The 27,615-nt window shown below is 40.9% G+C and overlaps 1 protein-coding gene across 1 annotated transcript in view; it reads right to left on the reverse strand.

Annotated features, from left to right (window-relative positions):
* LOC121880046 (kinesin-like protein KIFC1) overlaps positions 1-27,615 on the reverse strand; it is a 141,763-nt gene that overhangs the window by 95,354 nt on the left and 18,794 nt on the right. The window contains exons 3-4 of the mRNA XM_042387045.1: positions 16,008-16,098; positions 14,392-14,558 (exon numbers count right to left, since the gene is read on the reverse strand). Of these exons, the coding sequence (XP_042242979.1) occupies positions 14,392-14,558; positions 16,008-16,098 (258 nt within the window). The remainder of the gene's footprint in view (positions 1-14,391; positions 14,559-16,007; positions 16,099-27,615) is intronic.

A 27,615-nucleotide genomic window follows, 5' to 3' on the forward strand; every position in this document is an offset into this window, starting at 1 on the left:
CACTCTCCCAGTCTTCAAGCAACATGGAAGACTGGCTTATCCACGCAGAGGCAGCTCTCATCGGCTCTACAGCACTGTCTCTACACCACAGCTACTGTCTCTACACCGCAGGTTAGACACCCGAGAGCAACACTGTTTCTCTAAGCAGACCAGCTCCTCTTCCAGCCCCAAGCACCACGTTCTACCGAGCCCAACACACCCGTCCTGCCTCAGACGCCGCCCCTGGCCCAGCAGTACCCCCTGCCGCTCATCCTGATGCAGCCCCTGCTCCCGACGCGGCCCATGCGCCTGAATGCGGACCCACACACCCCTCTTTTCTCCCTCAGGTACTCCCTGCTAATGTCCTGCACCCTGCTGCTGTCGTGGACCCAGCTGCTGTCACGAGCCCTCATCCGCTTCTGCTGACGCAGCCCCTGCTCCTGACCCAGGCCCACACACCCCAGCAGGCGCATCTGACGACTCTGTACTTACTGTGAGGGAAGCACAGATTCATCGCCTCCACACACCCTTTTTCTCCCTCTCTACTCCCACAGATATTGTGTATCTAGACAGTTGTCTCCTCTAGCGGCCAGCTCATCTACTCCCTCGCCGTTATGTTTCACATGAGGCATGCACCGCCCGTTCTGCCTCACATGTGCCATGCACCCCTGCAGACAACAAATCTCCTACACCGCCTGGAGGAAAGGACGGAGTATTGTAGTGGATTTCTCCCCTACAAACGCCATTTGTCGCTGAGTAGCCGACCCCGCAAATTCCACAGTGTATGCCTCTTGGTCTAGGTCAACCAGCGCCGCCCACGGAGCGGGGGTCAACTATTAAGCCACGCCTACCCCCGCTATTTAAGACCTGACCTCGTGGTGACAACTCTCTTCTTCTAGCTACAGCTGCAGCAAGCAACACCTCCTCCTCCTCCGTCGCTGCCTGGCGGCCCTCGCTCCCGCCGGCGAGCATGGCGACCCACAAGCTGTCCTCCTCTGAGCATCCTCACCAACCAACTCTCTTCTTCTAGCTACAGCCGCAGCAAACGACACCTCCTCCGCCGCTGCCTGGCGGCCCTCGCTCCCGCCGGCGAGCATGGCGACCCACAAGCTGTCCTCCTCTGAGCATCCTCACCAACCAACTCTCTTCTTCTAGCTACAGCCGCAGCAAGCAACACCACCTCCTCCGCCGCTGCCTGGCGGCCCTTGCTCCCACCGGCGAGCATGGCGACCCACAAGCTGTCCTCCTCTGAGCACCCTCACCAACCAGCTCTCTCTACATCACGCTTGTAACCACGCTGCCACTTCCCAGCACCAAGCTGCATTGTACATCCAATACAACATGTATACAGAGAGCACATTGTGAGTTTCCTTTCTCCATCCCATTCTGAGTGTGAACCATGAACCAAACCATCCCATACCCCACAACCCCTCCCCAGACGTACGATCTCTCTCTTGTTTGCTTGAAATATACATCATTTTGTCTACCATTGTGGATTTCTAATAATTATTGGATAATAAGTCACAGAAACGTGGTATTTTTATAGTTTTAATTCATAATGTTTCAGTAACGGTCACTTTCTAACCTGATAGTCACCTGAGGTTGATTTTGGCCATCACTCAGTGATGCATTAAGTCGGTACATGTGTGCGCGCACACTCAGGGTGCTGTAATGCGTCTAGTGTGGCAGCAGTATGTTAGTGTTAAGGTGAAAGCACTGCTTGCTCCCTCTCGCTTTTAACTCCGCCGCTGGCTAGCCCTCGTGGCAAACAGGGAAGCAACTTGCATAAGTCTTCCCCTGCCAGTATACAGTCTCTTCACCATCAAGACTCCTGCTGTGCCTCCTCGTGGTAACACAAGGTAACTGGGTGCCTCCTAGGCCCAGGCTAGACCAACAGGGGGTCTCGGAGTAGCAGTGGGCCCCTGAGGGATGGAGGATAGGCCCACTGGCATGTGGACACGTTCTAGCTCCTACCAGCAATTGTCCGGCTGCCTTGCGGATTAACCTCGGTTGGTATAAGGCTATGGGAGTAAACCCAGAACGAAAAATCTGTGGTGGGGCCCCGTATAAGGCAGACATGCTTACAGAGCTCCAACAAGCCCCCAACGGCGGTATAGGCAGAAGAAGTGACCACCGTGGAAACCCAACGACTACACCTGCGGACGAAGGCAAAGCCTGATGGACAGGCTACTAAGGCGAAACCAACAAACTGGGCTATTGGCAGTCCATTGCAATTCTCCCTCTCCTCAGTCATTGCAACACTTGCACCACTGGATCAGGAAAAGGGAGAGCCAAGATGTGTGGTTGCAGGCTGCGCTCCTGCCTCACCACATACAGTAAATCAACTCACCGCAGCCATCATCCAGTTCATTATATCTCTCATCATCAACAAAACCCCTATACCCCCGAAAGTCCTATGGCGACGGGGACAAGCAGAGATGACTGCCGGGAGTCTCTAGTCACAACTCTGCATATGGGTGGCACAGATAAGATGGTCGTTTATGCACTGGGATCTAGGCAGCAGTGCAATCCAGTCCTGTCTGTGCGACTGAGCAGCCCTTTCAAGGAGCCACTCTGCTCACCCCACATGGCGAGGGGGCTAGAAAGGGTGCCCTAAACATAGCCTGCACAGATCCAAACAAAAACAAACCATACAACCTCTTATGGTCGCTGCATGGAATGTCAGGACCCTTCTGGTACTGGCACAAATGAGCATCCTGAAAGAACTGACCTTGTGGCAAAAGAGCTGGCTAGGTATAACATCGACATAGCAGCCATCAGTGAGTCCCGGCTCCCAGATGAGGGCCAGCTCACAAAACGTGAGCTGGAAGAGTAAACCTGCTGCGGAGAGAAACAGCATTTATGGAGTTGGCTTTGCCATCCACCCACGCACCCTACACAGGCTAACTGAAATGCCTATTGGGATCAACGAACGCCACATGACGCTTTGAATCCCACTGAATCACTCAAGACATGCCTTTTTCATGTGCATACACCCCAACACTGGATGCAGAGGATGACAGAATGCTAACCTCTATCCCCAAAGAAGACAAGGTTGTGCTCCTTGGTTACTTCAATGCCAGAGTTGGCAGAGTTGCTAACGTTTGGCAGGGAACCATAGGGAGAAAGGGACTAGGCAAGTGTAATGCCAACGGCCTACTCCTCCTCAGCAAGTGTGCTGCGCACAGCCTCACCAATACCTTGTTTCGGCAGGCCGACAAGTTCAAGGGTTCGTGGCAACACCCATGAGTCAAACACTGGCATCTCATTGACTACATCATTGTCAGAGAAAGAGATCGCCGAGATGTCCTCATCACCCATGGCTCAGACCACTGTGACACTGATCATCGACTTGTCAGAGCCAAGCTCTCACTTCACGTCGCCCCAAAACAGAGAAGGCAGCAAGCCTCCAGAAGAAGATTTAATACTAAGCGTATGGAGGACCCAGCAGTAACACATGCTTTCAGAGAGCCGCTCGAACATGGGTTTATAAACAACCCAACAGCAAACAATGCAAATCCCAGTACAGAATGGGATACTCTCAACACTGTTATGACAAAAACCTGCAGAGAGACCCTCGGCCAGGTCGAAGGAATACACCAGGACTGGTTTGATGAGATGACCTGACAATCAAAGTACTCATCGATGATAAACGTGCTGCTTTTACTGACTGGCAGAACAACCCTCGGTCTCGGACCAAAGCCGATACCTTCCTCAAGAAGAAAGCGGCAGCCCAGAGGGAACTTCGCATTCTAAAGAATGACTGGCTTAAAAATAAAGCATGTGAAATACATAAAACATGCGGATCATCACAAAATGTGCGAATTTTTCAATTCCATTAAAACATTTTATGGGACAACCACTCGAAGTGCAGCCCCCCTCCGCTTATCTGAGGGTAACTTCATAATTAAAGACGATGAAGGCCTCCTTGAGCGCTGGAAAGAGCACTACCATTCATTGCTCAACCAAAACACGGATGTGGATGTCCTGACTACCCAGTAGGTCCCTCAACACCCAGAACTGACCCACCTCAGCTCAACTCCATCCCTGGATGAGGTAGTTACTGCCATCAAACAGATGAAAAATAACAAAGCCTCAGGGCTTGGTGGAATCCCAGCCGAGGTGTATAAAGCAGTAGGACCTCTGCTTACCAGCTGTCTCCACTCTCTCCTGGAGAATATATGGGAAAAGGAGGAAATCCCCCAAGCTCTTAAAGACACTTCCATTGTCAATATTTATAAGAACAAAGGAGACCGGTCAAACTGTGGCAATTACCGTGAGATCTCACTGCTCTCCGTAGCAGGCAAGATTATCGCCCGAGTCCTCCTAAACAGACTCCATCAGTGGCACCACTGACATGATTTTTGCTGCCAGCCAGATACAGGAAAAGTGCAGAGAACAGCGTCGTAACCTGTACATGGCTTTCATCGACCTAACTAAGGCTTTCGACTCGGTCAACAGGGCAGCCCTCAGCTGTTTTGGCTGCCCACCAAAATTCATCACCATTGTGAAGCAAGCATGAACAGCAGTGTCCTGCACAACGGCACCCGGTCTGAGTTCTTCCCCATCCAAACAGGAGTTAAACAAGGGTGTGTACCGACACCAACTCTCTTTTCCATTTTCTTGGTTGCCTTCATTACTCGTGCCAGTGCCAATTTAGCTGGCAGGGTGGACATCAAGTATCGGCAGCTTCCATTAATGAACTTCAGTAAGCAGACAATCTCACTCGTGTTGCTCATACTGAACACGACCTACAGGAGATCCTAAACACCTACGCAGATGCACTGAGGTGAATGTACGTAAGTCTCACATTCTATTTCAACCTGTCCCAGGTTCAGACACACCTCCACCATCCATTCAACTTAACGGTACTACCCTCTCTACTGTTACCCACTTTGGGTATCTCGGCTCCCACCTGTCCACCACCACAGACATCGATGAAGAGATTCAGCACCGGATCAGATGTGCGTCTCGAGCCTTTGGCGGACTCCGAAACCGTGTCTTCAGCTGTAGGGAGCTGAAATTATTTACAAAGCTGCATGTACAGTATATCGAGCAATAGTCCTCCCCACCCTTCTATATGGAAGTGAGACATGGGTCACATACAGGAAGCACCTCAAGGCACTTGTAAACTTCACCACCATAGTCTACATTCCATCCTCGGAGTTTGCTGGGAAGACAAGAGAGCAAATGCCAGTATTCTTGCTGACACTAACTGTAGGAGCATTGAGGCTACCAGTATTCATGAACAGCTATGCTGGACTGGCCATGTTACCCACATGGACCATAGTAGACTGCCAAAGCAGCTACTTTACAGTCACCTAACGAATAGTAAACATAACGCCGGCGGGCAATTGAAAAGGTACAAGGATAGCCTTAAGACAAACCTGAAAAAGTGCCAATTCGACCCCCTCACCTGGGAGTTGAATACTCCACATCCTAATGCTTGGAGGAGCACCACAAGAGAAGGTAAATTCTTTCGAGTTAGCCTGACTGCAAACCAAGGCAGACAAGCACCAATGTCAGAAAGACGCTGCCACCGCCTCTCCCGCACTAGATGCAGCCCTCCACATGTGCAATGAATGTGGACGACACTGCGAGTCCCGTATCGGCCTCCTTAGTCACCTCAAAACTCACCAACCTAGGTAACATCCCAAATACAGTGGTCCCTCGGTTAACAAACAATTCGTTCCAGAAGGTCGTTCGTTAACCGAAAATTTTGTTTACCGAATCCATTGTTTCATCGGTTCCAGCTCACAGAAAAGTACATACAAAGTAAAAAAAAAATGCTGTAGAGTACACTTACTTTGAGGTGTGTATGTAGAAGGTTCCTGGTTAATGATGATGATGGGAATTAGAAGTGGGGGTGGAGGAGAAGGGAGAAGAGAAGGAAGTGGGGATGGAGGAGAAATCACCTTTCAGGGGACCCATGCTTGATGCAGTAATTTCACTAATAAAATTTTTAAGTTCACTAGGTGTAATTCAAGATTATTTTATTTAAATCAACACAGCACTGCGCTATATATTATCAATATGTTAACTACATTTCAGAATGACCAATACAGTTATGCGTCCTAGATACGTTCTTGGAAACATGACATTAACCGAAATGGACGTTGTCCGATCATCACATAAACTTTTTATTTATACTTATGTGTATGTGGAATACTATATCCGTACATATACACTTTTACTGTTAAATCACTACTGTAATGTGATACAGGTGATTAATTTATATCTCTTGTGCAAAATACATGACGTTTATATTAAAATTATTCACTGTTTTACAAGGATTCCAGCAACGCCGAGCAGATGGGGGAGAGGGTGGGAGCGAGCGAGGGGGTGTGGGGGGAGGGGAGGTAGTACGTTTGACAGTTGGCTCAGGCCCAGGTCTAAAGCGTGTATATTTATCAGTTCTTAGGTGACTAAGCTTCTCTCTTATAAAAAGCCAGTGAAATAACCTGGGTGAATATAATTAACATAGCTGGGATTCTTGTAACATACTGATTAATTTGAATATAAACATGCTATAATTTCCACTAGACAAAACAATTTTAGTACCGTAATCAAATTAGTACATGTGCACTCCAGCTTTGCTCTAACGTCATTTATTTCTATTACGTTTCTTTCAGTATGGTGTGTGCATGTAAATGGATGAAAATAAATGAAGAAATCTATGTAAATCTACCCAAAAATACAGTTGAAAAACTTTTTTATAAAATGTACTACAGTACTGTACACTAATGTACAACAATTTTTATATCTTGAGCAAAATATATGACGTTTATATTCAAATTATTGGCTGTCTTGCAAGGATTCCAGCAATGCAAATTATAATCTCCTAACTTTAGTCTGAGATATTATATAAGATACAAACTGTAAGCCTAAAAGCCTGGCTGGGGTGGGGACTGACGGCTCCGCCACCCAGCGAGGGGTTTTGGGGGGGGGGGAATAATAAGTTTGAGGCGAAGGTCTCTGTGTGTTTATTTAACAGTCCTACTATGCTTCTCTCATTTTAAAATGCCAGTGATATGACCTAGGAAAATATAATTAACATAGCTGGGATTCTTGTAAGATACTGATTTATTTGAATATAAACATGTAATTCGCACTATATATAACAATTTTAGTACCGTAATCAAATTAGTACATGTGCACTCCAGCTTTGCACTAATTTAGTTTACGTTTCTTTTAGTATGGTGTGTCCATGTAAATGGATGAAAATAAATGAAGAAATTTATGTAAATCTACCCAAAAATACAGTTGAAAAACTTTTTATAAAATGTACTACAGTCGGCCCTTCACATACACGGGTTTAGCATTCCCGGATTCGCAAATACGCGGATTACCCCGCCAGAGGAATATTCTATACATTGAAGTAATTGAAGTACATTCAAATCGCGCGCGGCACCGAACACCGCCGCTCCCGCAACCTTACACACACACGCATAGCTCTCCCTCACTCAGTCAGTCTCACTGTAACCACACTTGTGTTGACATCAGCATTGTAGTTGCAAAAATATTACATTTCCGTGAATGTATTATATCAAGCACAGTATGAATAGAATATCACTAATATAGGAGTACAGTGACCCCTCGTTTAACGAACACCTCGGTTAACGTAATTTCGATTAACGAACTGCCTTCCATAAGGATCTTCAATTCGGTTAACGAAAGAAAAATCGGTTAACGAAGTTCTTACGAACCGACCTCAACATGTTTTCGCTTGCACTGACCGGGCAACCAGCTTTAGTATCAGTCCGCCAATACATTAATCGGTTCTAGGGCTTAAATTCCTTACTATTTTAGTAAATATCAAGAAGTTTATACTATTCAATAATTTTAAAAGTTTAATATTCAATTTTTTAGTCATTTTAACAATTATTGAACATAATTGAAGGTAAAGTGACTAGTTTAATGCGCGGCATCCAGCCTCTTAACACAGCAAACAGGAGTTAGTCTCTCTCTGTTTTCACTGGAGGTAACATCTTGCTTGAGACTCTCTTCAACTAAACGCTTTTTTCTGTGTTTCCAAGCAAATTATTGGTCATTTTGAAATATATTTTACATATTGACAATATATAATGCAGTGCAGTGTTGATTTAAAGAAAATAATCTTGAATTACACCAAGAGAGCTAAAATTTTATGGGTGAAATGGCGCCATGGGGTGACTTCTCTTCCACCCCAATGCCTTCTCTTCTTCCTTCTCCTCCACCCCCATTCTAAATCCCATCATCATCATCATCATCCAGGAGCCTTCTACATACACACCTCAAAGTAAGTGAACTTTTCTACCATTTTTGTTGAATTTAGGAAATTTTCAGTGAGCTGGAACCAATTACCCAAAAACCCATTGAAACAATGGTTTCGGTTAACGAACTTTTCGGTTAACGAACGACCTTCTGCAACGGATTGAGTTCGTTAACGGAGGGGTCACTGTATTTTAACCGAAAACTACTAAAAAAAACGAGTAACATCTCTTGAACATCGGAAGGTTAGGTAAAGTCTCTTGTTTTCGTCATGTATTTTATCCTAATTTACATTGAAATACATCACATTTCAGCAAAAGTACTATTTATTTCTGAGAACATGGAAATGTAATATTTTGCTGAAATGACGTACGTATTACAGTGGAAAGTGACGAAAGCAATGACTCGCTTTCTTTCGCTCAAAAGATGTTACCGTAATCGCATTTCGAATGGTATTCAGTTAAAAAACTGTTGTATTACAATAATATTCTATCCTAATTCACTTGTGATGCAACAGTTTTTTAACTGAAAACCATTCGAAAAGCGATTACGGTAACATCTTTTGAACGAAAGAAAGCGAAAGTCATTGTTTTCGTCACGATTTTGTCCCACATTCCACTGTAATACTTACGTCATTTCAGCAAAAATATTTCATTTCTGTGAATGTAGTATATCAAGCACAGTATGAATATAATATTGTAATATAACAGTATTTTAACCGAAAACTATTAAAAAAACGAGTAACATCTCTTGAACATTGGAAGGTTAGGTGAAGTCTTTTGTTTTCGTCATGTATTTTATCCTATTTTACATTGAAATACATCACGTTTCAGCAAAACTACTATTTATTTCCAAGAATATATTTATTCAGGCGCAGTTTAGGTGAAATATACGTGTGATGTAACATTTTTTTAATTGAAAACGATTCGAAAAACACGTACCCTCTAGCCCTGTTCAAGGAGAGGACTGGGAGAAGCTGTTTGGTGCTGCAGACGATGGCAAGGAAAATGATTTGGATGGATTTTAATGAAAATATTCAGAAATATGGTATCGTAGTATTTATTCAAGTCAATTAGGATAGAATATTATTGTAATACAACAGTAGTGACGATGTGGAGGAGGCGGAGGGATAGAGCGGGGAGGAGGTGACTGGCGGGAGCAGGGACGAGTGGAGATGCCAGCCAGTACATTACGGGTGTATTAATTGTTTTTATAGCTATTTTTGCATTTTAATATTAAATACTGTACATTACGTTTCAACAAAACTACCATTTATTTCTGAGAACATGGAAATGTAATATTTTTGCTGAAATGATATACGTATTACAGTGGAAAGTGGGATAAAATTGTGACGAAAGCAATTACTTTCTCTTTCTTTCGTTCAAAAGATGTTGCCGTAATCGCTTTTCGAATGGTTTTCAGTTGTGGGATTATAAGGCTAATGATAGGATAGAATATTATTGTAATACAGTACGAGTACAACAGTTTTTTAACTGAAAACCTTTTGAGTAACGAAAGAAAGAGAAAGTAATTGCTTTCGTCACAATTTTATCCCACTTTCCACTGTAATACGTATATCATTTCAGCAAAAATATTATATTTCCATATTTATTTCTGAGAATACGTATATTCAATCAGTCACAGTTAAGGTAAAATATACTTGTGATGTAATATTTTAATGAAAATACGGTATCGTAGTTTTCTTTTGTTTCAAATTTAATTAACAAAGATTGATGTTTCAAATGTAATGAAAAAAATTTATGTACAGTATCTATAAATAAACTTTAATAAATGAACACTTTATGTTTTACATCGTCCTGTGCTACCATACCATGGATTTGGCTACTTTGGGCTCGCAAGAGGTCTGCCCTGGCAACTGTACCGACACCCGACACTCACAGCTGGTGGTGTGTTGGTGCATCGTTTCCATTGTTTACTGGTAGTTACTGGTAAATATTTTTCAACCTAACGAAACTATTACCCGTTTAGAGGTCGACCCCCAATTTTTTGCCAAATAATTTGGTCTTAAAAACTCGAACTACACACAGGTATATACGGTAAATAAGGACATGGGGGGCCAGGGGTTTTTTAGGGGGGGGGGCAGCAATAGTACACGGATTTTTAACATTCACGGGTATCTCTGTTACCTAACCCCCGCGAATGTTAAGGGCCGACTGTACAGTATTGTACACTAATGTACTACATTTTTTATATCTTGAGCAAAATATATGACGCTTACATTCAAATTAATCTATGTCTTGCACGGATTTCAGCAATGCAAATTATATTATCCTAACTTTAGGCTGAGATATTATATAAAATAAACAAAGAAATCACCAATCTTTTATCTTGAACACGAGGGTGGTGGGAAGACGGCGGGGAGGGGGCGGGAAGTGAGGTGACAAAGTCTAGTGTTTGTTTATTTATTTGAGATAAGATTTGACAGTTGGCGCTGAAGGCCTGCCTGCGTGTTTATTTATCATTACTTAAGAGTGACTAAGCTCTTCCCATAATTTTCCACCCAAACGTCCTGGGTGAATATAATTTACATTGGAGGGATTCTTGTAAGACAGTAATTTATTTGAATGTTTTTTTTTTTTTCAATTTAAATTTTAATTGTTTATTCCTTGATAGAGGAAGCGGGATCCTAGTGCTGTCACTAGGTACCCCTGTACCATAATACCAGAAACAACTGGCCAGTGTCACAAGTATATACAGTACAGTACAGTCATCCCTTGGTTATCGTGCCTAATTGGGACCCCGCCGATAAAGAAAGTACAGAACCTATGGGATTTATTCTAATTGGTTCATTTACCCAAGACCCAACCCCAAGTTTCCCATTTTACGACCATTTAGACCCACTAAATATATATATAATGTTAAGGTAAATATCATAAACACACATAGGCATGGCTAGGTTTATTACAACGTGATGAAAAGGGTACCTCAATACTGTAGTCCACAAAACATGTAGCTATGCTTTTTTTATTTGGTCCCCCGTCATACGAGTCCGTTTTCTCTCACATCAGGAAACCTGAGTCCTCTGTTTTATCTCTTAATCTTAGAGTGCACCACAAAGTTTATTATTTTTAGTAATGCTACAGAATTTGAAATTGCAACCCCAAATGCAACTGGGGTTGCAATTGTTGAGGCAACTAGATATGTCTGATTACAGCAAATGTCTTATTGTCAATTTGTAGGTGAAAGATTTTATCTTCAATAGATGTAGGTTAACATTTCACCTGTAGGCAAATGCTTAAAAACAGCCTAAGTAAGGAAGCATATTTCTTTAACACATAATATCTGACCAGTATGGGGAGGATCATCATGTCTCCGTCAGGGGGTCGTGGAGTGGTGGTCCAGGAGTCGTCACATTTTTGGGGGGAGGGGGGGCACGGACGTATATGCGATCGGACGCTGTTCGGTCGGACGTTAACCGGCGCATGACTGTAATTTTAATGTAAAAATGCAAAAATATTCAAGATACCACCAAAATCAATGTTCACTCCACTGTAAACAAAGCCAAACTGGTGGGTGAATCAAGCGTCTGATAGGCACAAATAAACTAGTTCCCTGTACTGCATATATTATCAATATGTGAACTAAATGTTAAAATGACTAATACAGTGACCCCTCCGTTAACGAACTCAATCCGTTCCAGAAGGTAGTTCGTTAACCGAAAAGTTCGTTAACCGAAACCATTGTTTCAATGGGTTTTTGGGTAATTGGTTCCAGCTCACCGAAAATTTCCTAAATTCAACAAAAATGGTAGAAAAGTTCACTTACTTTCAGGTGTGTATGTAGAAGGCTCCTGGATGATGATGATAATAATGATGGGATTTAGAATGGGGGTGGAGGAGAAGGAAGAAGAGAAGGCATTGGGGTGGAAGAGAAGTCACCCCATGGCGCCATTTCACCCATAAAATTTTAGCTCTCTGGTGTAATTCAAGATTATTTTCTTTAAATCAACACTGCACTGCATTATATATTGTCAATATGTAAAATATATTTCAAAATGACCAATAATTTGCTTGGAAACACAGAAAAAAGCGTTTAGTTGAAGAGAGTCTCAAGCAAGATGTTACCTCCAGTGAAAACAGAGAGAGACTAACTCCTGTTTGCTGTGTTAAGAGGCTGGATGCCGCGCATTAAACTAGTCACTTTACCTTCAATTATGTTCAATAATTGGTAAAATGACTAAAAATTGAATATTAAACTTTTAAAATTATTGAATAGTATAAACTTCTTGATATTTACTAAAATAGTAAGGAATTTAAGCCCTAGAACCGATTAATGTATTGGCGGACTGATACTAAAGCTGGTTGCCCGGTCAGTGCAAGCGAAAACATGTTGAGGTCGGTTCGTAAGAACTTCGTTAATCGAATTTTTTTTCGTTAACCGAATTGAAGATCCTTATGGAAGGCAGTTCGTTAATCGAAATTACGTTAACCGAGGTGTTCGTTAAACGAGGGGTCACTGTAATTTTAATATAAAAAATGCAAAAATATTAAAGAGCACAACTTTCTTGATATTTACTCCACTGTAAATGAATGTAGACATAGAACAGATTACTGAATTGGCAGACTAGCCCATTAGCTGATCAGCTGATGCTCACAACAAAACGTGTTTGTCATAAGGATTTCGTTAATCCAAGTTTCGTTCGTTAACCGAATTGAAGATCCTTATGGGAGGTAATTCGTTAACCGAAATTTTGTTAATCTAACCATTCGTTAACCGGTTATGCACAATTAATTATTTAATAATATTTATTTACAGAGACGATCAGCCGAGAAGATTGAACAACTATTTTCAGGGTTCAAGGCAGATGAAAAAATATTACCAAAAGTAGACGTCTTTATGATTGTAGAGTACAGTACAGTATTATCAAGAACTCCGCCCTCCAGCTATGAAGCACGTTAAATTACATCTGTCATCTGATCATCCCAAGCCCATCCCCTGGCCATGGTTGTCCCTAGTCCTTCCACAACATTAAATATAGACATCAATGACAAAAACTTACATTTTCCAGACATGAAATAGAGAACAGTGATGAAAACTTCCACGTTGGAGTTATCCGTCTTTTGCATCATTTTAGCAACCAGCAAGTAAATACACACGATGATACATGAGCAGTAATTTATTTTAACCCAAAAATAAGGTATGCCTGTGTATATCAACATTGTATATGGCCACAAGTCCTGTATTTCTGCTGGTAACAACACATACACCACAGTTGGCTGCCTCCAGGATCCCTCTCGGCGGCTCGACCCAGTGACGTCACAACCAATTACAGCTTTTTGCAGTCACGTGACTTTATACCAAGTTTAACCCTGATTTTTTACACTTTCGGCCCAATTTATTTAAGAATACCATTACCATAGTGAATTTAAATGTTTTCTTTACCCATTGACCTGCCATCTGACAAAAAAATTCCGACCAACAACTCGTCCATTCTCAACATCCCCATTTATTAAGATCAACTAAATGTAGGAAGTTTTGCATCATATTCTGAAAAGTTCACGCTTTCTGGAATGTGTATTTACATTACAACACTACTATAGTTATTCTTCTGTAAAGAGTACAGTACTGTACAGTACTATAAATTCATTTTATTTTCAAATACAATACAGGATAATTATAAAAATAAATAAATAAAATCTCCAGATGGTATGCTACTGTGTTGATACCAGGATACTAAATCAATGAGTACAAACAGGATTTTGGGTGTGGGTATGTGTACGTATTAAATACAAATGTATGATATAACTGAAAAATTAATATAATGCAGACATATACAAGTGCTCCTCTACTTAAGAACGTTCAACTTACAAGCTTTCAGAGATACAAACATCATCATTGAGGGGGGTTACCTGCCAGAACAGGTGTTAATGTGGATGAGACTGGATTATTTTGAAGAAAATTCCAGATAGAAAAAACATTACCTAAGAGGAGAAGAGCGAGCCAGGTTTTAAGGCTGTATTAAAGGGTATAGGTGTACTAAATATCCATAATCTTTTCATTTTTTACAATATGTTTGGTACCTACAAGAGTAAAGTTGGACTTACAAACAATTGGACTTACAAAGAAGCCTAGGGAACGTAACTCGTTCGTAAGTAGAGGAGCACCTGTACAGTAATCCTATTCTACGACTAATGTACTTACCGCCTGATGATGAAATTCGGACCCGTGTAGATGTTGCGGCAGTTACATTCGAGGGACGACCTGTAAGGTTGAGTGTTGATGATCCAATCTTTGAGCGGGTCAGGTTACTTTTACTGGCATTTCTATCTCGCAGTCCATTGGCAGATATATTAGCCATAGAGACTGACCTGAATTGAAAAACAAATATGGTACTCAATTACACATATGAAATACTGAATGTCAAGCTATTCAAATACTTTATACAACACATGTACTGTACACCAAGCCATATCAGGAATCTTACCTGATACAACTTTTTTGTCTTGTTTATTTATAAGACTGCATGAAAGAACTATCATCAGCTAGCAACTACAAATACACCCGAACCTCAACATACGCGAATTTAGCTTTTACAAATTCGACTATCCGCAAAGGAGCCTCAGAGGTTTGTATCTAATAAAATAACATAAAAGGGTATGGAGCACAATTTAAAAACCACGGACGTCTGTCATGTGCGATGTCATGCCGGCCTCCCACTTCCCATGCTGCTGTGTTCTCCCAGCTTTTTAATGTTATGTTATGACTGTATTACACTTCAACAATGAAGGTCTTTAAGCACGTAACAAGGTTAGTAATTACATTAGTATTCTAATAACATTTGAAAAATTATGAGAGATAGAACTCTCTGTTCCCAGCTTTTCCCATCAGTCTCATATGAGTCATCTCTGCTGTCGCCAGGCCACTGGAGTTCTCACTCCTCCTTCCTCCTCCCGAGCAAGTCTAACTTCAATAATAACTTGGTCATGGCTCCCAAAAGGCTATTAACTGGTGGTAGTGCATCTGGTGCAAAGAGTGAAGAAAGTGATGACTTTTACACGAAAAATTTAAGTACTGTATTGGATTAACTCGCTAGCAGCAGGAGTGCATCAGCTGTTGGCTGTGCATTTGGAGTGAATGAGTCAAACACTATGAACCACCAATGGAGTTAGGCATCAAAGTAAAATGGAATATTGTGAATGCTTGGTAACCTTACCAAGAAATCTATAAAGAACTAAAAACGAAACACAGACAATCACAATACTTTTAAGGCCGACATCCACCCCTCCCTCCCTCCACTCCTGTCTCTTCTCACCAACCAGCCCGGCATTGTCTTCATACCCCCTCCCACGCTCACGGCCTGCCTCTTCACTTCATTCAACCAATACAGCTTCCTTACCTGCCAGCCCTTCATCTGACATTCTACATGATCCCAGTTCAGAGATCTTAAAGGAGCAGTAATATCTACAGCAGCTGCTCATTATAAGGTAAGAAAAGTACACTTTATATACAGGTACATAAGTAAATCAACTCCAGTAATTTTTTTGCTCCCATAAAGTTGATATTACACTTATGACTGTACGTAGCTGTGTGGTATTAGAGGGTTTACGTAAATTCTTTTTGGGATCTATGATTTTTTTTTTTTTTGCATTTGATCCCTAATTTAAGGTATGATATTAAAGGTACCAAAGTGTACTAAAGACTGTTATATGTGAAATTTTACATTCGCAAGCATCACAGGAACCTATCCTTCATGAATGTTGAGGCTCTGGTGTATACCAGTAATATACTCTATAAAAATAATATTTTTTGTAACTTACCTACGAAGCCTGTGAGAAGCTACAGCTGGCGGCGCGCCAGCCCGTTTCACAGGGGGTCGCATTTTAAATACCGGTAGAGAGTCTTCAGAATCTATTCAAAATTTGGAAAATTGGTAAAATTACTAGGTGCATTTCCCTTATTTATACAATTAAAAAAATTGGTTCTTCTCACAAGAGAGATAATAAACAACACAAATCTACATTAACTCCAGCAGATAAAAAAAAAAGGAATAAAGCTGGTTAAATCTATCTTAATTCAGAAGTGAAGACATCTTTCCTGTAAACAGCAGAATGTTAGGTAGTCACTGTCAACAAAGGAAGAAATATGCAGAAGTGCATCAGGTCAGTAATATGAGACCACTAATCCCCCACCCTACCTCAACTGCAAATGAGAGAAGTGTTTATATACAATGGGTGGACCTGACATTGCATCAGATCACATCACTATCATGAGACCCACTAATCTCCTACCACACCTCCATCACAAGAGTTAAATGTCAAAAAGTGATTCCAGTTATGTATTACATTCAGGAGATTGGACAGTATACTGTACTCCTATTGTAGGCTCAGGATGGCAGTACTAATGTACATAATTTTGTTTATAATACAGTATATTGTACATGTACAGTGGTGTTTGCATAAATAAATACAACTCTTGTGTCTGTCTGTGCGAGATGCGTCGCTTAGACTCGGGAAAACTTTCCCCAGTACACTGTGACACACAGATCCACACACCCATATCACTTAAATAGTTTTTTAAATATATTTATTTAACCAAATTTTAGATAACTTAATCAGGCTTATTTTAGTAAAAAGTTGTGTTTCTAACTTAATTAGAACTAATTTTATAGACGCCAGTGCCAACATTTCATATGCTTGTTCATAAAAGAACCGAGTCCCCCCCATCACTTACATTTTGTCAAAATATTTTGTTTAAGGCTCGTTTATTGAAACAGTCTTGTAGAGTATTTATTCAAGATCATTGTGGTATCAAATTCATCTCTCTAACAGAATTAGGACAGATGCTATTCGCTAAAAAGCATATAGAGGAGGATGACAAGACTCATACCGGTCATTAGGAACCTTGAGTACAGAGACAGATTAAAGCATCTGAATTTGCACTCCATCGAGAGACATAGAGTGAGGGGCGATATGATCGAGGTGCATAAATAGAATTCAAGGCTAAACAAAGGTGATATAACAAAGGTACTTATATTATCCAACCAGGAACGAACTCGTAGCAATGGTTTTAAATTAGACAAATTTAGATTTAGGCGCGACATAGGTAAACAATGGTATGGAAATAGAGTAGTGGATGAGTGGAACAAGTTACCAAATATCAGCATTAACTCAAATACACTGAATGGTTGCAAACACAGGTTGGATGGATATTATGAGCGATAGGGGTTGGGAGTAAATGGGACTGCCCAGTATGGGCCAATAGGCCTGCTGCAGTTTCCTCCATTCTTATGTTCTTATGGTGGTGGAGGGAGGAAGGAAAAGAATGCAGTTAATTGGGGGGCAAGAGTCTTGTCCCTTCCACCTACCCATTGCATCTCACCACTGCTGCCTCACACTTATTTCTCTAACACAATTAGACCAGCTGTTGTGAATAAAAGTTTACACACTTTTTTACTAACCATAAATATATTTGTTATTTAGCTTTCATCTTTACTTAAGACATCTTCAGGTCATGAGACCCACTTATCCACTCTGACACTGGGAGACCTGAAATTGCATGAGACCACCCCACCTCCAGCTAACACTGATCAGGTCAGGTCAGTAACATGAGACCCACTAATCCCCCACCAAATCTCCATCACAACATTTCTTACATTTTTTTTTTTATTAAAAAAATTGAATCCCCATTATTATTAGCAGTGTAACTGAAAATGTGTGGCAATTGTTTTTCTCACCATCTTTAAAGCCAAGACAAAGGCTACACCTCCAGTCCCCACTCTTCAGACTATCCAAAGTCTGTGTGGGACTCAGGTTGATGTCTCCAGTCCACCTTACGAGTCCCCTTAGCCTTGAAGAGGACATGTGATGACGACCAGTACTGTCAATCACACTTGTTCATAATGATGTAGTGAGTTGTTTAATTGTGTTGTAATGCTAGTAGTTATCAATGACTTTTTTTATACACGTGAGTGTCTGACTGGCCAGGAACCTATCCCATTGAACCCCATGTTACAATGAACCTGATTTATGATATTTCGACCTGCGATGGGGTTCTCAGAAACCTAACCCCATCGCAAATAAAAGTTTACCTGTACTGTATACCTGTATGTTTAAAATGGGTCCAGAGGTGAAAAAGGGTGAAAATAAAAGAAAACATATAAATGCTGCAGAAAATTTAAAAATAACAAAGATACCTGAAAATGGAGTCTTTGGAGTTCACCATATTGCAACAAAAAGTGCCTGATATTATATAGGGGAATATAAAAAATAAATAAAATAAAATATAACTGTAAAGCAGTTTGCTTTACAGTTTAATGTCAGTGCACTGTCAGCAAAAATTACTTTGAAATAACCAAAGGATATGCAACTGGAAATTTTTTACATGAGTCATGTGCAGAACAATTCAAATAATGTTTGATCTTTTAAAAAGTTTGAAGTTAATACAATAAAGTAATATTGCTTTGAATTTTACAGTTTTATTATGATTCATAATAATATGAGTGTGGAAGGTGGGTTCACAAGTGGTGCAGTGAAGTAGATCGTAGACTGTGGGATGTTGTTGACTTTAAGTGTTCTGAATGTGAGGGTAACCATGAGCCCATAGAAAAAGCTAGATAATCTCAACATTGGGGATATGTCCCTGGTCTGTGTCAATGAGTTCTGTTACCTGGATGACATGATCAGAGCCAGTGTGGGTGCTGAAGCCTGTTCAGTTGCAAGTGGCAAAAGTGGCTTGAGAAAGTTTGGTGAGCTGCTGCCTTTATTAATGGCAAGAGGACCTTCCCTCTGAGTGAAAGGAAGAATGAATGTGGCTGGTGTGATAAGTGTGATGTTGTAGTCTAAGATAAGTAGACTTGAGTGAGCTGAAATGAGAATGGTGAGATGGACAGGAGGCCTTGTTCAGAGCTAAGAGGGCGACTGAGTATTGAGAGTACCGGTGATGGTGAAATCATAAAAAGAGGCAGATTGAGATGGTTTGAATATCTGGAGAGAAAGGATAAGACCAATTGGGTCAAGAGGTGCATGAGCTTAAATGTGGAAAGGAGGGAGAGCCAAGGGTAGGCCAAAAATGACATGGGGATAGATTATAAGAAATGACATTAGAATTAGGAACCTGACAAGAGACTAAAAAAAAAAAAAAAGAGGCCATACAGCAAGGGTGTCAAACATGCAGCCCGACACCCTCTTACATGCGGCCCACAGTCCGCTGGCTGCTCCAGCTGCACCTTGAACAGCTAAGAGCCTAAGACAGTAGCACTTGAAGTAAAAAGTTAAGACTATTTGTATCGGATAATACTCTTTTAGTCTATTGACTTTATTTATTCTATTAGGTCTGTTTAAAGGCAAGTGCTTGTAGGATGCTTTATGAATCTCTGTCCAGTACATATCTGGTGCTAGAGCAACGACCTGCTAAATGTGTTGTTAGCCCTTTGACTAGTGGGGGTTTCCCTCAGCTGAATAAAATCATCTGGTGTTTCCTAGAATAAAATACTCAGTGCAACATCACCAATGAAAGATCAATTTGAGATAGTTTTAATGGTTAATTGTGGTTCTAAGCATGCCACTGTACGAGTTGTGAGATGGAACAACCACTGGCCACGTACCGGTATTAGCTCTGATGCTGCGGGCTCTCACTTGAGCAGTCACACGGGTACAAGTCCTGTACAGTCGCTCAAGGCGGTTGGAGCGTTGCAAATATCAGAAACAGAATCCATTGTTTTTACTTTTGAGCCCAAAATCATGATATCAAAGAAAAGAACAATTATTGACGAGCATAGGGTGGTAGAGGAAAGGTAAAAAATCGTGTATTTTTTTTGGTTGAAAAGAATGGAAAACCAATATGTTTGATTGGTAAGCAACAGGTAGCTGCTCACAAAGATTATAACATTCGAAGGCATTATGACACTAACCATGCTCGGAAGTATAATAAACATAGTGGCAAGTTATATGAAGAAAAAGTTAAAGAGTTGGAGCAATCATCGAAAAAGCAGCAGTGAATGATGCTGCAGTTAAGGCAAGTTACAGGATTGCCCATGAAATAGCTGTGTCATCGAAGCCTTTTTCTGAAGGGAACTTTATAAAGACATGTATGCTGATAGCTTCAGAAGATATTTGCCCAGAAAATTTTCAAGCATTTGCAAACATTAGCCTCTCAAGAAATACAGTTGCAGAAAGAATTAATGAATTATCAGAGAATATTAACAGTCAAGTTAAGCCCTTTACTGCATTTTCTGTTGCAATTGATGAAAGTACCGCTATAACTGATGTAGCACAACTTGCAGTTTTTATACGTGGTGTGAATGAAAATATACAGTTACAGAAGAATTTGTGGAACTGGTACCAATGAAAGGAACAACAACAGGTGAAGACATCTTTGTGAGTTTGGTAGGAGCACTGGATAAATTAAGTGTTGACTGGGTACAAACTGTGTGTCTGGCTACAGATGGAGCACTGCAAATGGTGGGTAGAAAAGTTAGCATGGTAATGAAATTAAAGGAAAAACTACTATCTGTGAACCCAAACCACCAATTTCATAATTTGCATTGCATTATACACCGAGAAGTGTTGTGCAGTAAAACATTACAGATGTCATGGATGTCGTTATAATGACAGTGAACTTTATACGAGCACGAGGTCTGAACCAAGGACAGTTCAACTGCTTTTTGGAAGAAAATGAGAACACACACGGACTGCCATATCACACTGATGCTTGCTAGCTAAGTTGGAGAGTCGTACCGAAGCGATATAATGAATTGGGTAGTGAAATGCAGATGTTTATGGAACAGAAAGGAGAGGATGTGCATAAATTGAAAGATAATGAAAGGGTTCAAAATCTGGTTTTCATGGTGGATAATACACAGCACTTAAATTACCTGAACACAAAGATGCAAGGATGCAATAAATTGGTAACAGAGTTTTATGACTGCAATTGTGCCTTTGAGATGAAACTGCACATTTGTGAAAGGCAACTTGCAGAGTAATCTTACACACTTTCCAAACCTTAAACTCCCTGCAAGGCACAACTGAGCTTCATGTTGATACCAACACAGAAAAGTACTGCATCAATATTTCCAAGTTAAGGAATGAGTTCCAAGAAAGATTTGCTGACTTTAAATATCTTGAGAAAGATTTTCCTTTCTTCAGAACCCATTCTCTGTCAGTGTTAATGAGGTACCAGAACATCTTCAGTTATAAATAATTGAGCTCCAGTGTGATTTTGTTTTGAGGAACAAGTTTTCGAGTGTCGATGTTGGCACATTTTATCAATATGTGGGACCAAATTATCCCAGGATTATGCGTGTTGCCTCAAAGATTATGTCCATGTTAGGAAGTAAATATGTTTGTGAACAGCTCTTTTTCTGTAATGAACATAACAAATCTCGGCTTCATTCTCAACTTACTGACGCGCACCTGAATTCAATACTGAAGGTTACTGCAATAAGTCATTAGCTCCAAACTTTGATGCATTGGTCCATACCAAGAGGTGCCAAGTATCAGGGAGCAACAGTAGCAAGCAATAAGACTAATCAAGGTAACTATATATTATACAACACATAACACAAGCAGGTTTTTTTTTTTTTTTTTAAGAGCTTTGTGCTCGCCCCTCAGCTGCCAGTGCCTCTAGTCCTGTTCCTGTATCCACCTCCCGTATTTTGCCGCACTACTCCCCAAAAAGGAGAATGCAAAGTGCTCATAATGGACGAGTTGTCGGTTCTGAGTAAACATAAGAAATAAACTCTGCCACGTTCAACGTTCATAGTGATACGGTATATATAATTTATAATAAGCATATTTCTCTAGAAACAAGGCCACCATTTGCAATGACGTCACCAGTTTCCCCACAGACGACGCTCTCCAAGAAACTCACCGCGACAGTCAGGACTTGGTGGTAGTACAAACGATGGCCTCTTCAGATCCCAAATGCCACGTTCAGGTAAGTTTTAAGGGTGGTTTTTTTCATGGCCTAAGTCATGGACATTTCGTAAGTGAAGAAATGTGCCGTGAAGAGCAGCTTACAGACATAAAAAACTCCCGTGTTCACACCAGCTCAGCTGTCATGTATTCTTACCTGGTAGACTTTTTTCTTTCCAGTGCATTTACAGAGTATATCAGCACTAGATGGAGATACAAGTCACTTTAGAAGTAGTGACATTGTACGGACTTTGTTTTGAGGATGCATTGGGATATATCATCTTTATATTAACAGGTAATATTTTATTTTAACTACCATCAGCATTTCGATGCATAGATTCGAGATAGGATATATTGGATAAATTTTAAGTTTTGTTCATCCCTGTACTTAGACATGCAGACTATGTTTTCTTTTGTTCAACCCAGAATGTAACGTCTAGCTTTAAACCTAGGTATGTTAATGCCTATCAATAACTCGCAAGGCCAACATACAGGCAATTAAAACATCTAATAATTACTTAATACATAATATTAGGACACATCGCTACCTGGCATTTAATTGCAATTCTCAAAACCTCCTCCCGCACCCTCCATCACACGCATTGCTACCATCATCTTCTTGCTTGGCGAATCAGCTGTAAATACACACAAAGAAGGCTCCGCTAATTTGTGTTGTAATAGCTGAAATACTAAGTGCCATGAGGATTTTATATACGGCATTTATACATCTTAGCACGGTGAAGAAATCGAGTGTCTCGGCCAACATGTTTTTATCATTGGATTGTGCAGTCTGTTACGATAAAAAATTTTAAATTTATCAAGCTGCAGGAGATAAGAGAGAATTATTGCAAATCCAACTTAAAAATACAGGGTAGGTGGAATAAGGCCTTGAAGAGTAAATTTCTAAATGTAAAACACTGGAAAGATCCCAAGTTGGCAGAAAGTTTAGAATTATGGGTGATAAGTAAGAGACTTAATCCCCAATTAGACCAACCTACTTCTGCTAAGAAAAGTAGGTTATTGGATATTCTAGATAATGAGGCAGTAGGAAGATTACAAGAACCACAACCTAGTCAGTCTGATTTTAGTGGATTCCAGGATCGGGATGAGGAAGCTGGCTCAAATCATAGTGTTCAGTTACCAGAGCAGGGAGAACCTGCTGAGACTGACTTCATCCTGTCCCCATTTTGGCAACCACTTCCACCTGGGACAAAAGTCTTGGTTACTATGAGTGGAAACAAGCTGATGTCGACTGCCAATCAGCTAATGACAAAAAGAGTTCCTTATATGATCTTTCCCAGTATTTGTCGGCTCCAAAATATGCTGATATAAGTTATGAAATAAATTTGAAACCAGTTGCTTCTGCACTGTTGCCCGAAGAGTTCAAATTTATGAAGTTGGCAACGGATATTTGGTCTGCAATTATGATGTGTCAGTTATTGACTAAGTTTGTGCTGGACTATGAGGACAGTTCAGAAGTAGACACATGTTTTGCTGCTGCTATACAAGGGATTCCATACTCTCTGTACAACTCATTTTTGGAAATGTTGTTGAAAGCCCTAAAACTAAAGGTTCAGCTAAGGAAGCAAGCCACTAAGAATGCTTCAAGTGGTAGTGCTTATTTATTGCTATGTTCTTCCTCTCTTTCTCCTGCCTTGTTTGATGAACAAACATTAGTTAAGTATAGATCAGCTGTTGAGTACGCTATTAATATTACTGTTCCCAGGAGTCCTAAGACCTTTCGGAAATTTAAAAGAGGAAGATTTAACAGGGGAACGGGACCAGCTGCTAGGTTCAGTTATCAACCTAGAGGAAACTTTAGATGAGGAAACAATTCAAGACGTAGTAGGGGTGACCGTTTGTTCAGAAGTGGAAGGAGACCTTATTCCACCACATCAACAACCACTCCCTCCCAATGAAGCCAGACAGCTGGGTCATCTAGGGGGTTGGGAAATCAGGTGGACTTCTTCCTTATGGGCTTACAAGACAATCAAAGAGGGCCTCACATGGACTTGGTTGAGGCACCCTCCACTAGTGTTACCAAAAAGGGGTTAAAAATCAACCCCCTTACTCACAGAATTTGTAATTCAACTGTTAAACAGAGGTGTGATAGAACTGTTGCAGTCAGAGAGATGTTTCATGTCTCGCCTATTCCCAGTTCCCAAGAAAGGCAGCGACAACTTGAGGTGGATTTTAGATCTTTCAGTCCTGAACAAGTTCATTACCAAAACAAGTTTCAAGATGCATCTACTTCCGCCCAATGCTTGAATCTCAAAAGTGGATCTCAAAGATGCCTATTTCACGTGCCTGATGCTCCCAGGTACAGAAAGTTTCTAATATTCACAGTGGGGGATGTAAGTTATCAATTCACAGCGATGCCATTCGGCCTGAAAATTGCACCAAAAGTCTTTACAAAACTGGCAAACATCCCCAGACAGATACTTGAGAAGGAGGGCATAAGAACTTTTGCTTATCTAGACGACTGGCTGATAGTGGGAAACTTTTTCGAAGATTGTCAAAGGGCGACCCAACGTACACAAGTACTAGTTCAAAACCTAGGATTAAAAATAAACCAGGTCAAATCCAATCTCACACTATGTCAGAAATTGGATTGGTTAGGTCTCCATTGAAACACATTTCAGCAGTCAGTCAGTCTACCAGGAGCAAAGGTAACAGATGTGATAAACCAAGTAGAAGCCTTTTGTGTAAAGAAAGAGGTTTCTTGGCACGATTGGGAAAAACTACTGGGTCTGTTGAATTTGCTTTACAGAAACAGAAATTTTGCTTCTCTCTCTATTCAGATCAAGAATCTTCCGTCTTGGTGGAAAAATTTGGATAATCTAATCGGTTCATATCACTGGATTCCCTCTCAAACAGACTTGGTCATTTGTACGGACGCGTCCGAAATAGGATGGGGATACGATTCCTCAAAAGGTGAGTTCCGTCAAGGGAAGTTGAGCAACTCCCTTTGGGACAAACACATAAACATAAAAGAATTAGCAGTAGTCCTATTCTTTTTGTTGGCAAACACAAATTTCAAAAACATGACGATTCTGTTTGACATGGACAACAGAGCGGCAGTGTTTTGTTTCAATCAAGGCTCAACCAGATCTTGGCCTCTTCTAAACCTACTGGAAAATTTTTTCAAAGTTTGTGTAACACAAACACTTTACAGTGGGGTATGCTATAACGAACGGATTCTACTACGAACATTCCTATAACAAACGGTTTTACCCATAAAATTGAGAATGTTATAACGAACGCAACTCCTACAACGAACGCCGATGAATACGGGATTATTTCGTCTGGCGCATGAATATTGTTGTACCACGGCTCACAACAAGAGCGTCAGGTGCCATCTTTGTCTCATTGTGTAGCCAGTGCACCACTGTTATTGTTGAAATTTCGTCTTTTGATGTGGAAATTCGTGTTATTTGTATAAATATTTTGTTATACAAGTGTACAATAGTAACAATGAATCGTCCAAAGCGAGTGAGAAAGCTCATAACTCTTGAAACTTATTAAGAAATCATAAAGAAACAAGAGAATGGAACAAGCATTGAGAAACTTAGTGATGAATATGGGATGGCTAAATCGACTATATATACAATTTTGAAGAATAAAGAGGAGTTGAAAACTGTGCAAGTGGCTAAGGGAATCTCTAGACATAGCAAAGCAAGGCATAATGTGATTGAGGAGAAAGAAATGGCAGGTGATAGCATTAGTGAAGCTATAATTTGTGAGAAGGCCAGACAGTTGTTTGAGGACCTTAAAGCCAAGACTCCCAGTGCAAGTGATAGTGATGTGCCAGTGTTTAGGGGTACCAAGGGGTGGTTTACTGGTTTCAGAAGGAGAAATAAAATACATAGTGTTGTGAGACATGGTGATGCTGCTAGTGCAGATAAGGAAGCAGCTAAGGAACACCATGACATTTTTTAAATATTATTAAAGAGGGAGGCTTTGTTTCTCAGCAGGTATTCAACTGTGATGAAACTGGACTTTTTTGGAAAAAAATGCCTCGCCGTACATACATTACCAAGGAGGAAACTTCTGTCCCTGGCCATAAGCCAATGAAAGACAGGCTTACCCTCCTTGTTTGTGATAATGCTTCTGGTGACTGCAAGATAAAACCACTCCTTGTGTACCATGCAGAAAACCCCAGAGCTTTCAAAAACATTAGGAAGAAAAGCCTTGGCATTATGTGGCGGTCAAACCAAAAGGCTTGGGTGACCAGGAGGCTTTTCTGTGAGTGGGTGACTGAGGTGTTTGGACCCAGTGTTCGGGAATACCTCAGGGAGAATAATCTTCCACTGAAAGCTTTGTTGGTGATGGACAATGCACCAGCTCACCCTCCTAATTTGATGGTTGAATTGCCAGAGGAGTTCAACTTCATCACTGTGCACTTCTTGCCACCCAACACAACACCTCTCATCCAGCCCATGGATCAACAGGTAATTTCTAACTTTAAGAAGCTGTACACAAAGGCACTGTTTAGAAAATGTTTTGCGTCCACTTCTTCCAGTAATGTTAGCTTGAAGGAATTTTGGAAGTCACTTCAATATAGCAGACGCTGTTTTTTTAATTACCTCAGCCTGGAAAGAGGTTACTGTGAGGTGTCTTTGTGCTGCTTGGAGGCCATTGTGGCCTGAATGTGTGCTTCAAAGAGACTTTGAAGGCTTCGAAGAGTTAGAAGAAGAGGCTGTTGTTCATGAAATTGTGTCTCTGGGCAATTCTATGGGCCTGGAAGTGGATGATGATGATGTTGAGGAGTTGGTGGAAGAGCACAGTAAGGAACTGTCCACTGAGGAGCTGCTTGAGCTTCACAAAGAGGAAAATGAGACACGGAAGCAGAGCTTAGCTTCTGAGGAGTCAGGGGAGGAGGACAAGGAGGAAAGCCGCATCATTCCAAACTTGCTGAGGATTATCATCCTGATGTTGGTTCTGTACAAAAGACCATCAGTGTGTTTAATAACAATGTTATGAACTACTTTTGGAAGGTCCAGAAATCAAGGTTGAAGCAGCCAACCCTGGATTCCTTCTTTACAAAGGTAACAAAAGAACCTACAGACAAAGTGCCTGTGAGACAGTCACCAAAGAGGGCTAGGAAGGATGACTCCTCTCCTTCCACCTCTTCTCCATAATTCTCTCCTCCCCCCTCCCCCTCTGCCTCCTGTCCTGCATGCTAAACAACACTAAGGTAAGATAAAGTATCGTATTTTTTACATTTTCCACAGAATTTTTTCAGTGTTAAGTGGTTGTATTTGGGGGCCTGGAACGGATTAATCCTATAACGAACGAATGCTATAACGAACGAGGTTCTGGAACCAATTAGATTCGTTATAGCATACCCCACTGTATATGTCTTATTGTTTAAAGTACTTAATCCCATAGTTAGAATCTTAAGGTTACCCAGATGACCAAAACCAAAATAATACCAATATTGTTTGGAATGTTTATACGTACCTGTACTAAGAAATTTGTAGTAGGAGCAGCTAATACCCACTGAATTAGATGT

The sequence above is a fragment of the Homarus americanus genome, unplaced genomic scaffold, assembly GCF_018991925.1.
Source record: "Homarus americanus isolate GMGI-L3 unplaced genomic scaffold, GMGI_Hamer_2.0 scaffold30108, whole genome shotgun sequence".
Taxonomy (NCBI): domain Eukaryota; kingdom Metazoa; phylum Arthropoda; class Malacostraca; order Decapoda; family Nephropidae; genus Homarus; species Homarus americanus.